The following is a 15,745-nucleotide window of genomic DNA, read 5'->3' as shown; positions in this document are numbered from 1 at the left end:
GAATCAGTCACAAACAAAAAAAAAAATAGAACATTTGGTTGTAACAGAACAAAAGTCAAACATAAAGAAAATGTTGAATGGCAATACAAGGGAACACGGGGTTGACGTGACAAATAAAGACATAGTTTTGTAGCCAAAATAATGATCAAGAAATAAATTGCTGGGAAGAAATAAACAAAATTACAAAACATAAAAAACACGACTTAAGTACTGAGAGGGAAAATCTCAAACAAATTAGAAAAGGAGGAGCTTTACCCAGTGAAACAAGGTTGGTAAGTGATAAGAAGACTGAAGACTACATTTGGTGTCCATACTTATGTAAAGTCTATTAACATTTTGTGTTTTATTATTCATATTCTCACCATAAGTAATATACAAAATTACAAGAATGATTTATAGTTATGATTATGAATATTATGATAGGAGTAATATATACAAAAATTTGAAGAAGTTTATACACATGAGATCTGAGTCACTAGGGTCTCCACATGAGTGAAGGTTGTGTCTGAAGGGGTGTAGGGGAAGGTCTTGTAGAGATGATCAGAGCAACTTCTCCACTAGGAAGTCTAGTCAGCCTCACACTCTTTCAGTATTGTGTTAGAAGGTCTATACATAAGATCTTTGAGTCACCAGGGTCTCCACATGAGTCTGGGTTGTGAAGGTTGTGTCTGGAGATGTAGGGAAGGTCTTGTAGAGATGATCAGTTCAACTTCTCCACTAGGAAGTCTCGTCAGCCTCACACTCCCTCAGTATTGTCTTAGAAGGTCTATACATGAGATCTTTGAGTCACCAGGGTCTCCACATGAGTCTGGGATGTGAAGGTTGTGTCTGGAGGTGTGGGGAAGGTCTTGTAGAGATTTTCAGGGCAACTTCTCCACTAGGAAGTCTGGCCAGCCTCACAATTTCTTGAAGGTCTATACATGAGATCTGTGAGTCACCAGGGTCTCCACATGAGTCTGGGCTGTGAAGGTTCTGGATGTGTGGGGAATGCCTTGTAGAGATGATCAGTGCAATTTCTCCACTAGGAAGTCTAGTCAGCCTCACACTCTTAGAAGGTCTATACATGAGATCTGTGAGTCACCAGGGTCTCCACATAGTCTGGGTTGTGAAGGTTGTGTCTGGAGGTGTGGGGAAGGTCTTGTAGAGATTTTCAGGGCAACTTCTCCACTAGGAAGTCTGGCCAGCCTCACAATGTCTTGAAGGTCTATACATGAGATCTGTGAGTCACCAGGGTCTCCACATGAGTCTGGGTTGTGAAGGTTGTGTTTGGAGGTGTGGGGAAGGTCTTGTAGAGATTTTCAGGGCAACTTCTCTACTAGGAAGTCTGGCCAGCCTCACAATGTCTTGAAGGTCTATACATGAAATCTGTGAGTCACCAGGGTCGCCACATGAGTCTGGGTTGTGAAGGTTGTGTTTGGAGGTGTGGGGAAGGTCTTGTAGAGATGATCAATGCAACCTCCCCACTAGGAAGTCTAGTCAGCCTCACACTCTCCCGCAGAACTGTCCTCTTGGTCTCGTTTTCGTGGGAATCTCTCTCTTCAGTTCCATCTCGTTTATTCTCTTTCTGTCCGCTCAGCCCAAGTCTGTCGTGAAGGTACTGGACATGCTTTACTGCTAGTTCTAAAATGTCTGCCTTTTCAAGTTTTGCAGCCTTAGCCTTTTCACTTTCCTGTAACAAAGCAACGGTTCAGTAGTTTTTTTTCGAGGGACGGTGTTTACTAATAATAGAATTGGGGTAGGACATTTACTACATTAAACAAAGCAGTGTACAGATGAAATTGGTACTTGAAATATATTAAGCGTCATTTTACTTATCGTGCAGTGATTATGCCGCTATACAGTAAATATAAATTTATATTTGTTTAAATCCCAAAGATGACCCGTGATAGTGTTAAAATGACCGTACAATATATAAAATTAAGGCATTAATAAAGACATTTTGATAAACATTTGAGGTAATGTGACAATTAACGAATGTAAAGCGTAAACAATGGAATGATGGTTTGCTCAGAAAATGTTTCACTCAAATGTGTTAAAATTTTCACAGCATAAACTAACACTTAGATAACAGGTCCACACCCATTTAATTACTGGGATATAGTTAAATAATACACATTTGCTGAAAATACACTTCCTTTACTGTAGGAAAACAGTCAAGTTTCACTTTGTGTAAGTGTAAGAAAAGGTTCAATACACCAACGATAACTACAGTAAAGTTGTAAATAGTGCTTAAACACGACTCTTGCTACCACAAGTTCTTGGAAAAAGTACCGGTACTGAGAACCGACGTCAAAATTTCGCTACGGAAAATTGGGTTAGTCTAAGAGTACCAATATGATGAGATGGACCTATTGGTCAATCGTCCAGCGTACATAGATGAGCAGCACAATTTTGGTGAGTCGAAACCGTAAACGACTAATTGGAAAAGAGATTTTATCAGCATCCGTGAACTTCTATCACGATCTCAACGAAATAGAGAATGGGATATTAACCTTGTTACTGACTATAAGATATTTTTGTTACCAGAATGGCAGTGGCTATTCGCACGGCAGACGTGCGCCGCTACCACGCAGGTCTGCTCCAAATGACGTCACATTACGTTCCTAATCTAGTAACTGTTATAGCTGTTTGGGAACAGGTTGCACACAAAGATATCCTAGTATTAGGAACGGTAACGGTAGTACCCCATATTATGATATTAGCCGAAATGGATGGGATCAACTGCATAAAGAGAAAGGTAAAAGGGTTTAATAGAGCCAAAGAGGTTATAAGCAAATAACAATTTTATTTTGTAATACTGGAACTGTAACAGAGTACTGGAACTGGAGCTGGAACGGGAACGGGCTGTAAAGCATTTTGACTCATGAATAGTCACTTCGTACCAGGCACATTTATTGAAAGCACAAATGCTCAAGGACATCTGGGTTTAGTATTCAATTATAAACAATTTACCTGAGTAGAAGACTCAGCCAATAGCCTGCGCAGCTCATTGAGACTGTCGTTGATTCTCGCTCTTCTCTTCTTCTCCATCAGTGGTTTCCTTATCTACAGACGAAAGAAGCATGTAAATTGATAGCTTACAGCAAACTGAGCATGAATATTGGTTTACTTTTTAATTTGAAAGCCATATCGACTCTAAATACTGGTTTCTTCACGATTCGTTGTAACGCCTTAACTTGTATTGCTGTTTTGATGCGGGAAAATGTTACAGGTTGTGCTGCTGTCAATGTCTCATTTATAAGAACTAGAGGTCGTCCAGTGGTAAAAATCTCGACCAAAAATAATTATGTAATGTACATATCTCTATTTTCACCCCACGCTGTAAATAAAACAATATGTAATTGGAATTTATTCCATTTAATTTGTTCTGATTTTCTGTAATATTTCTTCTATCTAAGCTCAGTGGTTGAATGTTTAAAGTGATCAAATTAAAGATTGCTTGATCGGTCACAATGGAAAACTATCCACTCCTGCAAAACTTCTGGTTGAATTTTCGATTGTCAGATTTACTTTTCCCTAATAACAATAACATTAATTTTAAAGAGTATTTAGGTTTGCTAATAAAGGGAAGGTAATTCTGATTATTTTTATTTGAAATGTTAATGGCTTATAATGAAATAAACACATTTGCCAAATATTATCAAAATATATCCCTAAACCATAAAACTAGAACTTTTTCTCCAATTAGAATTACATAGCAATAATTTGCAATTTATAGTTTTCTGGAATTTCCACTGTAAGGAATAAAAAAGTCTTCATTATACCGAATAATTATTTGTTTTTAACTTTACAAAATCGTTAAAATTAGTTAGGAAATAAATTAAAACATTTTATGTTTTAGGGGTCACTAATGGCAAACCCTAATTTTTAACCTATAAAACCCGCCCCCATAGTCTGATCATGCGAACTTGTTCGAATAAATTGTAGGTAAAAGTCGGTTTTTCGATGATTGTTTTCTTTGTCATTACATTTTAGTATTACATTATTCCTAGATAGTTTGTGCCGATAGTTACTTGGCCCAAAGAGATACAAAATATCAAATTGAATGCTGATTATAAAGTATGAAAACACAAATGCTGATTTTTTGTTGATATTTTCATAGTTAGTGTGAAAATTACTGCAGCCTTGAATCCAACTGAGTTGTTAAGATTCAAACAAGAAAATTGGGCAACCATCTTATCTTATCTCCCAAAGAGAAAACTACGAGTCGTTTAGACCTACTTTAGCTACTGTGAGCTAGTCTTATACAACTAAAAAATCTATTTTTGAGTTTTTCAAATAGTTAAGTGGGTAATATTAAAAGTGATTTAAATTATCGTCATAAATTGGAGTATAGGAAAAACATAAATGTGTAAATATAAAAAATGTAAATGTGTCAATGAATCAGTTATAGTTATAAGTAGTTATCAGTACTATAGTACCTAGTAGTTTTTAAGGCACTCGTTAAGGCTCGTACCTTAAATTTCTACTCGTATCCATAACACTATCTTTAAGCAATCGTCGCATACATTACTTTACCAACGGCCATTTTTTAATTGCTATAAATCACCACTCATAACTTCTAAGAGAGTTTGTGTTTTCGTTTATAACCTCTCATTGCCACTGACAAAAACAGTGATGCAACGACTCATTGTACCAATCACTAAAATTGTACCATCCATTAACAATTAAATTGGTCTTAGCAGCTGATTATAGTTGAAGTTGGAAGCATTGCAATTTTACTTATTTTCTCTCGATGCCTGGACCTCATTGGTCCGTTACTCGAGCTGTTAAGTAAAACAATGCTGATGTAAGTAAACAATGCTAATAAGTTAATCTTTTCAATTCTAAGAACTGAACTAAAACGGCTAGTTAAAAAGACGGTTGTATATAAAATTACTTAATTAATGGTTCATAATAGACCTATGCAAACTGCTTTAAAAAGCTTGAATATTTTGCATTTAAAGGAGTGATGATTAATATCTTTTGATGAGAAAACACATTTGATAACTGAAACTGATAAAAAAATGTAAAAATCCTATTGTTTTAGATATACAACATAATCATACTAACTATAGTTTCTGCGGATAAAGTTTTGAAATTTGCTACCTATTATATGCTATTATCATAGTAACCAGCACGTGTGTCTATGATATTATTTTACTATAGAGGTTCAAGAGAACAGTAAACGTCAAAAATACTCAACATACCGATTATGGAAACATAAAAAATAGCTTTAGCTAATCCGTATAAGTAGGCCTATAACAAATCGATAAAAGTACATGGTGTTTTTAAAACGCAATCCAAAACTACTGCGAGACATGTTTAACAACAAAACAAGGTTTTAAATTGGTATCTTTGTTTTATTTACTTCAATGCCGATCAGCTGATATACATTGTCGCATAGTTATCTAGGAAGTTTAGTATTATCGGGAAGATATTGTAAGACTAAATAAGACTCAACCTGGTGTTTCCCAGGCTTAAAGACTTAGAAGAAATAAGCAAAAGAAAATAATTTGTTATATGCCAAGAAAGGTTGAAAATTAGATTTCCATGTGAAATTCCAGTGACTGATTAATCAACTATTATTGTCAGGAACAAATCGAATCAATCCAGATCTGTATTAAACAATGAAAAAGTATACATACGATACATGCTCTATCTGGGTTTCATCGAATCATCATGTTGAGTCTTTTCCTACTGATATTAATAATGCAAAAGTATGGATGTTTGTGTATAATTCTGAAGTTCCATCACGTGAAAACTACTGGACCGATTGAGCTGACATTTTGCAGAGTGGTACTTAATCGTCTTGAGAAACACATAGGCATATTAAAATTGACCATGTTATTCTTATGAGTATTCATATTTAAAAGGGATTAAAGAAAAGTTGGTTCTATGATATTTAATAGCATTAAAAAGTTACAAGGTTTACCATCAGGGTGCAGCACTATAACTTCTTTTGCATTTATGACAGAAGCTAATTCAAACCACAGACTAGGGAACAAAGCAGCAACAAAAAGCTGTGTTACACAATGAGAAATGTCAAAGTAGGATTGTTTACAGTTATGTTTATGTTTTTAATTTACTAAATAATTTGTAATATTGCATGAATGTGTGATGATTTACTTGTTTTCTATTGTTTAACATTATGGCTATGGTATATGTGTTATACTATACAATACCATAAATTTAAAGAATCAAATTTTCTCAAACGTGTCCTCCCCCATTGCAAACGCAAAGCGTGAGTATCTGCATTAATAATTTTATAGTTATACGCCAACCCCGTACGAAGGACGAGTATTCTGTTAGTTTGCGATAAATTCATGATTACAATAAATCTCACAGATAACTATGCAACAATGCATATCAGCTGGTCGGCAATAAAGTAAAGAAAACAGGGATACCAACGTATAAGCTTGTTTTGTCGCAGTGTCTCACAGTAATTGTAATTTTTGGGTTGCGTTAAACACCCTGTATTTCCAATCTACGCTACTAAATGGTTTAACAGTTTACTGGTGAACGATTAACCATTGCTGATTCATGTTCTGACATACCTTTCTGCTGGTGGAGGTAACTTCCATCTTGACAGAGGCACACTTACAGACTGTTTGTGGAGTAGAAGATGAGGTCCTGGGTGATCATGACAATGGCTCTCCCCACTCCTACCTTCCATTCATGGATCCAGGGAGGACCAGCTTCACCGTTCATTGATGAACAACAAAAACTACCGTAGTAACCGGCATTCAATTGTTCATGTCTCAATGGGCTTCGTTAGTTGTAGAAAATATTCACAAAATGTCACAAATTACTAGCTACAGTAAGGAGTGCAAACGATTATTTATATAAAGTTTATTCGTGTTTTGCAACGGGATTTGATCACAGTTTATAAAGCTAGTAGTTATTTACAGCTTTTTAGGTAACAGTAAATTACTAGAAAAACTTAAAATAATTGGAATATCTAAAAGAGCCCTTAATTGGCATTCTTCCTATTTGACAAATAGATATCAATTCGTGGAAATTAAACATTTGACAAATCATAATAGAATTATCAAATCATCATCAACTTATCAGCCAATTAAAATTGGGGTGCCACAAGGTTCAATCAACCTTTGCCTTTTATGTTACCTTAAGGGCATGGACGATACATTAACCTACAAGAAAATTTCCCAATTTTGTCTTTGCGGTGATGATTCTGATGTGATTGTATCATCTAACTCTCCAGAAGAAACTGAAATGTTTACATATGTAGAATTAGAGAATATTGGAAACTATTCCCACAATCATAACTTATTATTACATTCACAAAAAACTAAATTTATAAATTTTTAAACAGCACATTCAAAACAGCACAACCAAAAAAGGACCAACAATAACTTACAACTCAAATAACATTCAAAAGTAAAATCAAACCAACTTTATGGTTTTAAATATAGATGAAAACTTGAATTGGGATAAACACACACATAACATTTTTAGTCAAAATTATCTCCGGAATTTTCCCATTAACAAAAATGTATTTTTATTGTAATTTAAAAACCCTAAAAAGTATATATTTAGCTCACATTCACTCTCATCTTTCATTCGGTTTAGCATTGTATGGGCCAACAAAGAAATTAAATATGGATATCATTCTGAAGCAAGAAAAAGAGTCTATCAGAATTATGCTCAAACTTAATCGAGAGGATTCGGCAAAAGACAATTTTAAGAAATTACACATTTTATCAGTTTATGGGTAGTATATTTATGAAACAATTTTTACAGCAAAAAATCAATCAGAGGAAATAATAAATAATTGCATTCTTATAATTACAGGAGGAGAAAGGAGTTTGTCCAGCCTCACAAGTTAAACTTTTTTGAAAAAACCCTCATAATCTGGTAACGTTTTTCTTATTTGCCCCTGATTTATAAAAAAAGAAACAGACCAATCAAATTCAAGAGAATTCCAAAAGATTATATAATCAATTTAGCATTGTATCCTTTTTATGAGTTTTCCACCTCCCAGATATAGTATTTTTATTTTATCTATTTTCGACACTATCTTCGACTTCACTGTACCACCAATGTACAAGACTTATGATGAAAAATGATGTTTGAATATACTAAAAAGTAATTTCCCTACACATTCTCATCCTATCAAAGTAGGCGTGTTCCGACGAGACGTGAGACCAGCAGACCATGGTTGCTTTGTTGGTTTTGTGGTGATTACCGAAAGCTGTTGACGCGTGCAGTGCTTGATTGGAACCCGAACCACTCGGCGGAACCGCTGTCCTTGTAAACGAGAGTTTAATGGCTATCCTCAGTCTTTTGACTTTGTATATGTAAATACTTTAAAACAAAGTGTCCAGACGGATGCATAACTGAGTAGATTTCATTTTAAACCTTCATTTTCCATGAAACTTCGTAGTTTAGTAGATTTTGCTTTGTAAACTGAAAATGCAAATGTATTAGGATTGACTTGGGTTTGGGCATCAGACTTTTAATCTTATTGGGAAATCTGGATTCTGTTTTGACGTGTTTATCTCATTTTAGGTTACATGCTGCAATGTGAGCTTTACACTAGTTTTACAAAGGAACATATCGGCTTTAGTCAGTAACAAGACTACAAGATCATCTCTATTCATACTTTGGCTTAAAATACCTATGATTACTTAATAAAATTACTATTACTATTTAATTACTATTTCTATGGTCGCTATTTCAATTAAAAGTATTAAAAGTATTCCCCAGAAGTCATTGAATCAATGCATGCAAATATTGTCAATCCGTATAAAATTAAGTCATTTCGAATAGTGGTGTAGTTAGCTGGTGTAGTTAGTTGGTGGTTAGTTGTTAATTTAATCAAATTAATACCTGTATATGAGTTCAATAAATACCTAGAGACGTTTGTGCATAATTTTCATTTCGATATCGATTTAGAGGCTCCCCGGGTTTTCTGTTACCATGTTATTCTAACAAGAATTTCATACTTACTTGTTATTTACTATGAGAATATTATAGAAGTTATATTTCTACATGTGTGGTTTATTTTTTCCAAATGCTGTGTATATACACTGTCATTCAGTAATTAAATAATAAAATATTAGGAACATTTAACCTGTAGATTCTATGGATGTCTCGTTGTATACGTGACACACGGAAATCTACAAAGAATCGTAATGGTTACACCATAGCGATTTTCAGCAACTACGAAGGGCTTTTATATTCTAAGGCCAATGACACGTTTCTAAACACTGGTAACAAATAAAATGAAAAAAAAAAAACAATAGGTTACATAAACAATATTCATGTTCATTTTAGATGGGGACGCCACCTATGTGCGTATTTAACCCAAATATGAGTGTAGAATGGAGTATGATGCCTTGTGTGGCTTTGTTACTATGATCAGCTGTTTCAATAGTCAGGACCATTGACAATTTCTTCAAAGCCCAATGATCAAGGACAGCTGTTTTACAACAAGTGACGCGGGGTATTGTTCATTATGCTTTTATGGAAGTTAAGAAAGAAAAACACAGCCCTTTAAATTCAATTGCCCTAATTCTGCTGCATATACGAATTGCTTGAGTTTAGTCTCAATTCCAGTAACCATCATTTTTTTTGTCAGATTCTTCTTTAGCACCGTTGAAATTCCAAAATCGGTCATCGGTTGACGGTTTTGTCCCGCACCGGATGTCACCACCCTCCCCTGTAAAGTATTAGCTAACACATGTTTATTTTACAATAGACAGTATCAAGTTTCAGTACCTGTCAACCTGTAGCGCCCCACACCAGTGCACCGCTGGAACTATTTTTCAGGTAAACTGGGACTACTTTGTAGTTCAAATAAAATAAGAGGTAACGGTTTTAACATGGAGAAATTAAGAACTAATACTTCTTGGAGGGAGGGTTTTATATTTTCACATATTTTGTAGAGAAAATAGTCCCTTCCGAATTTATCCTTCCCCGTGGTTGACACACATTTTGAGTTGTTATCAAATACCGATTAATTAGTGTATTTATATTTAGTTCATTGACTAAATAAAAGTGCTGACCAATTTTGTGAATTATTTACACAACTATCAAACCATGATTAACTCAAAGTCCAGGAAAAAAAACATGTATCGTAGATCATCCTATTTTTGGTTACAACATAATCTAACTTGATACTAACTACACACTAAGTATGAATGAATAACCAATTCGTATTTAATTAGGAGCGATCCATTTGTTTGTTGTCCCTTGTTGTATCGATTGACTTTGATTTTTTTTATTAATTGTACATCAACTCACTACACTTTTAAACCACACGAATAAGTAATTTAAGGCATTGTTGCAGAAATGTTCCACCAAGATTAGGAAAAAATGAAGTTTTCACGACGTTCCGGGATCTACGAAGAAGTACATAGTATGTTCGAATAGTATAGTTATATATAGTTATAGCATTCAATTCAATTCCGATCAGTTTTCTTTGTGGACTAAAAAAACAATTTCCCTTCCAGAATTTACAGTTTTACACTAATTAATCATTTCACCTCAACTTATAACCCTAGAAACTCATTACTGTTTGATACTATAATTATAATGTTTGGTGGTGACGGTTGGTGGAGGGACGTCCCGGTCCTGTCAGGTAGACGGGAGACAGGAATGCAGGTTGTAACGGCTCCAGGACGAGCGTTACATGATGCAACGGGGACAAAACCCAGGAAACAGCGTCTCAGAGACACAGGTATGGGACAGTAGGGTGTCCTAGTTACCTAACGTGCACCCCGGGCCGTTCAGTAGGGGGTGGAGGTCTACCTTAGTAAATAAACGGTATCAGCATTCTGACACATACTTTCTCCCATAAGTTTGTCAACAACCTTTATCATGTGTAAGTGGTGAGAGTAAATATACGCAAATGGGATTTGTACAGTTTTGTTCAGAATTTAAAGGACTATAACATGCTAAATTTTTATCAAAATCGTTCGGGTCATTTTTGGGAAAATCCAATTTTTCTGTTATTTTATGGAGGTTTTATGGGAAAATGACATAATTTACAATAACTTTTGAACCGTAATTTTTACAGAAATGGGATTTGTACCATTTTGTTCAGAATATAAAGGACTATAACATACTAAATTCTTATCAAATGCGTTCGGGCCATTTTTGGGAAAATCGTATTTTTCCGTTATTTTATGGGGTTTTATGGGAAAATCCCCATTAAAAATAAACATTTCTAAAAAATAAAAAACTATCAAAACTGTACGGACTATAATATACTATATTAAATCAAAACCGGATTTTTTCTGAAATCTTATTTTTCGTTATTTTATGGGGTTTTTATGGGAAAATAACATATTTGACCATAACTTTTGAACTGTAATTTTTACAGATATGGGATTTGTACCACTTTATTCGGAATTTAAAGGGCTACAACATACTAAATGTTTATCAAAATCGTTCGGGCCGTTTATGAGAAAATCCGATTTTTCCCTTATTTTATGGGTTTTTATGGGAAAATCCCCATTAAAAATAAAAATTTCTAAAAAATGAAAAAAACGCCTGGAGATACCATGGATTAGAACCTACATACCAAATTTCATCGAAATCGGACCACAGGTGTGGTCTCTAGCTCTGTACACATCCAGACACACAGACACACACACACACAGATATCACTTCGAAAACCACTTTTTTGGGTTTAGGGGGACCCAAAACGAATATATCCACTTAAAACTCAAACTCGAAAATTTTGACGAAAACAATACTTTCTCCATATACTATGGTATAGGGGGAGAAAGTAAAAATAAATCTTTTATAACCGTAGTTAGTAACTAAGGCAAATGCTAAATGACTACCGAGTAAAACGGGGTAACTTGAGACATTTTTCAACTTAAAAGAAACCCCTACCAAATAATTTTATAGGGAAATCTGCAAAAACTAGAATAAAACATTAGTTACCCTGGTTACTATGGTTTCTACATTTAATAATTGGCGTAAATTTAGAAATTTTATTTATTTATTTATTTTTATTAGTGTCTCAAGTTACCCATATAAATGGGGTAACTTGAGACACAGATGTTAAAACAACAGTTGTCTCAAATTAGATAATGCAATGGTAATTTGAGACATAATAAAATATTTAGGAAAACAAAGGAATACACATATGAACTTACAAACTTAAAAAAAATGTATTTAAAAAAGAGGAAAATTTATGTATTTAAATAAATAAAGTATCTTACCTTGAATATCACAATCTATATATAATAATATGTCTTAATATGCAGTAGTTAAAGGATCAACTTCCATGACGTGTTTACACTAAGGAAACTCCCAATAACTTATCAGGTATGCCAACAAAAAAATGTAAAAAAAGAAAACTTCTGCAAATTGTCTCAAGTTACCACACTGTCTCAAGTTACCCCGTTTTACGTACCCAATTTCTAAAAGAGTTTCTTTGTATGAGTAATGGAGTAGTGTTAATAGCAATCAAAGTGTAAGGGCCATTACAAAATTTAAACTTTGTATTTAAAAAGAGATAACATAAAAATAACCATATAACACATAACCACAAATAACTAAAAAAAGTTCCTTACTATGACCTCCAAATTACACGGTTATTTGTCAACAATGAGTAGTAACGTGTAGGACCCATTATTAATAATTTAGATACTACTAACTACGTAAATGAAGTTAGCAAGGTATATTTAGTAAATTAATATACAGTTTTAAGTTCCTTCTAAATTATTAATTGAACAAATGCTATTATTTTTTTATGCTCGTTTTCTATGACTGCGGTTTTTTAAGTTCGAGGGGGCTTTAACGACTGCAAACTAGTTAATATTTTTTTTTACTATAATAAAATCAGTTTATAATCAGTAAAGGAACCGTCCACCCTAGTTTTGTATGAAATATTTGATTAAATCTGTAAAATAGATCATATTTAAGAAAGAAAAACTAGATAAGCCGTGGTTTGAAATCGATCAATATTTAAAAAGGAACATAAAAATCTATATGATTTTTTAATTATAATTATAATCGTTCGTGCTTTATATTTACATGAATCTAAAGATTCACCAGCATTTGTTCGATAAGATAATTATTACAGTTTTTTTCAAATCGATACAACATTAACATGCTAGGAGTTGTTTTATGAACTCTTAAAAGATAGTTTTTGACCAATTTAGACGATTTGTGAATATCAGCGTAACAGCATTTGCAAATCAAATTTATCCGTAAATTTCCAATATAAGCTACTTTTACCTAAAATGAAAAAAAATTCTTGATATTTAATCAAATCCGCATTGTGCTTAATCTGAAGATTCCGAATTCTTAGTTATTTAAGACCACCTAAGATGCACATAACATGCTAATGTTATGAATATTTACGGTTTCAAAGACCATTAGGACATAAACAATAGGAAAAAAAACTCCCTTTTACAAAATATCGACAACATCCAAATACCATTTCTACATCCTTTGAACCATGTACATTCGAGGTAGGCCACTCCTTGTGCTATGTAGCTGTATAGTACAGTAAACATTGTGCTCATGTTATGCACCACATCATCAGTTTCCACCTCAACTCACACTTTATCACAAGACACCTCGGGCCCAGGATGATACGCTCTGGCGCCTTAACGTGTCCTTAATCCTTCCAGATCCTCTCTCAAAGACCCCTTTGCTTCGGTCTTCACCTATTGTGGCGCAGATCACTAACACCTCCTCTGAAGAAGCCGCCTTCTACATTACTCCTTCCCCTCCTCTTTGATGACGACCTTTTCAGTTTCTCAGAAAACTGTAAGGAATAGATGAGATGTTTGAATTTTTCACTATATTATTTGCAAATGTCTTTTAAGATGAAGGTACGAAATTACTTGGCTCTCAGAAGCTATCTTGGGGATTAGAATGTGTTTGCATATTGATAAAACTAGTGTATACGGTAGTGCTTTGGAAGTAGTCTTCAACCCACACAGTTTAACTATTTATATGTGAAAATTCCATCCCGTATAGTAGTTTTGCTAAAATACCTATCCAAAAATTATCTTGACATCCTAAAATGTTATTTTCACAACAAAAAAATTTAAATAAAAATCCACAAGGTTTAGTCATAAACCTCAAAATGTTTAGTCAACGTATCGTCACGTGTTACTATATCTATAGCTAAACATATTTACTCAGACGCACTGCGGCTTAGGTAACATGAGAGGAGCTCAGGTAATACATGTGAACACATTACAACTGGCAGAAACGTAATTACTTACAATTACTACAGTAAACGTCTCACGAATATATTACTACAAGGAGGGAAACAATTGCAAATATTTAATCGCCAATGTCTCAACAATGCATTACAATACCCCGACAAAGCAAACCTGCAGACTAAGCGAATGTCCATTTACCGGGCAGGATTTCTAAGTATTTCCTTAACATTGACAGATTTATTTCCTATCTATATATAAAGCCAAAAGTACCCATGAACTTTTGAGAAAACTACAAGTCACACCCCCATAAACCATATACTTAAAATGTTCGTCATGACGAGAAACCTTGCGCAAAATTATCCATTATTTCATAAATTGCCCTATAAGGTCGTAATTGCTTTCCAAAGGGAACTTTCCATTTACCTAATGTTAAAAATACCTCAGCTGTTATTATTTGTTTGTATTACCATTACTGTATTCTGCTTTGTTTATTTCAGCTTAACTCAACCAATAAATATTATAGCTGATAGGCACCCCCAAACGTAACCACACTGAACACGATTTCATAAAAGGATGGTGTTTGTCTAATTGCAGTATCCTAGGTCAATGTTGACGTTGTGTTCAATCTTTGTATAAAACTCGGCTGAGGTTGTGGTGGTAATTTAAAATCGTGATTCCTGATTATTCTTGATCTTCTTTTTATGACATCAATATTTCCAGGCCAAATCCAAACAAAGTTAAAGCAGACAAACGTCAATTGTAAACAAAAAGCGACCATGAAGAATTAAAACATGTAAACATTGTTATTTTTCTATTCTTTCCTCGTAAAGTGGAATAATAAAATAATTTTCATTTATCCTTTTTTATTAAGACTCGTGTACAGAGCCTCGATTTGTACTGTGGTTTAATTAATTTTGGTCTAAACTATTTTAAACTGTGGTCTAATTATCTCTACTAATCTTACTTATTTCCTATAATCAATGACAAAATAAGAGTAAATAAAATAACCTCATAGTTTCATAGTTTATATTTAACCAGCTGTTAGTTAAAACAAATTATATTACTCTAAAACAAATCGAAGATTTCAAAGATTGCTTTAAAAAAAATAATTTGAACATCCTAGTATTTTACTATGTATAGCCTAATTTAATTAATCTGTCATCCTCTTACAGAAGAATTGAACGTATCAATGATTTGCATTACACATAGTATTATAAATAAGTCAACCCTCAGGATGTCTTTACATTTTTATCCAAATGCTGAATTTGTGACACAAAAGCTGAATGTTTACAGCTGTTATATTAAGCAAATTATTTTATGCCAAAAGCTAGTTTAGAATCTTAACTGCTAGCTGCTAGACTTTTTAAAAATTAAAACTTAATTTCTAAAAATCTGGGACCATAAACTAAATTTATGGCTTTGACATTCCCTAGTTCTCAAAATTATCTTTCTTTCAACACAAAAATAATGAAAATCCGTCGAGTGGTTGATTCAGAATCGTGAAATAAAAAAAAACACTGTTTCGTTTTAATATTATAGATAGATGTTTCATTAATAAATTACTTTAAGGAAGAATGCTATTGCAAATGGCCAACCTTGTTTTA

The 15,745-nt window shown here is 33.7% G+C and overlaps 1 protein-coding gene across 1 annotated transcript; it reads right to left on the bottom strand.

Annotated features, from left to right (window-relative positions):
- Positions 1 to 1,372: 1,372 nt before the first annotated feature.
- LOC129003574 (enhancer of split m3 protein-like) lies at positions 1,373 to 6,563 on the bottom strand. Its single transcript, XM_054431871.1, has 3 exons — positions 6,537 to 6,563; positions 2,953 to 3,045; positions 1,373 to 1,669 (listed from the first exon to the last, which is right to left on the bottom strand). Exons 1-3 carry the CDS (start codon positions 6,561 to 6,563, stop codon positions 1,373 to 1,375), a joined length of 417 nt encoding a protein of 138 aa, XP_054287846.1.
- Positions 6,564 to 15,745: the final 9,182 nt, after the last annotated feature.

The sequence above is a fragment of the Macrosteles quadrilineatus genome, unplaced genomic scaffold (genome assembly GCF_028750875.1).
Source record: "Macrosteles quadrilineatus isolate MER2022 unplaced genomic scaffold, UCM_ALF_1.0 Scaffold_9__3_contigs__length_116548681, whole genome shotgun sequence".
NCBI lineage: Eukaryota > Metazoa > Arthropoda > Insecta > Hemiptera > Cicadellidae > Macrosteles > Macrosteles quadrilineatus.
This window is presented reverse-complemented; position numbering and strand designations above follow the sequence as displayed.

Bases quoted from the DNA above. Each gene is read 5' to 3' on its own strand.
- LOC129003574 (XM_054431871.1), bottom strand. From the start codon at position 6,563: ATGGAAGTTACCTCCACCAGCAGAAAG. The intron at 3,046-6,536 runs GTATGTCAGAAC...TTTCGTCTGTAG, and splicing joins TTACCTCCACCAGCAGAAAG to ATAAGGAAACCACTGATGGA. The intron at 1,670-2,952 runs GTAAATTGTTTA...GCTTTGTTACAG, and splicing joins TGGCTGAGTCTTCTACTCAG to GAAAGTGAAAAGGCTAAGGC.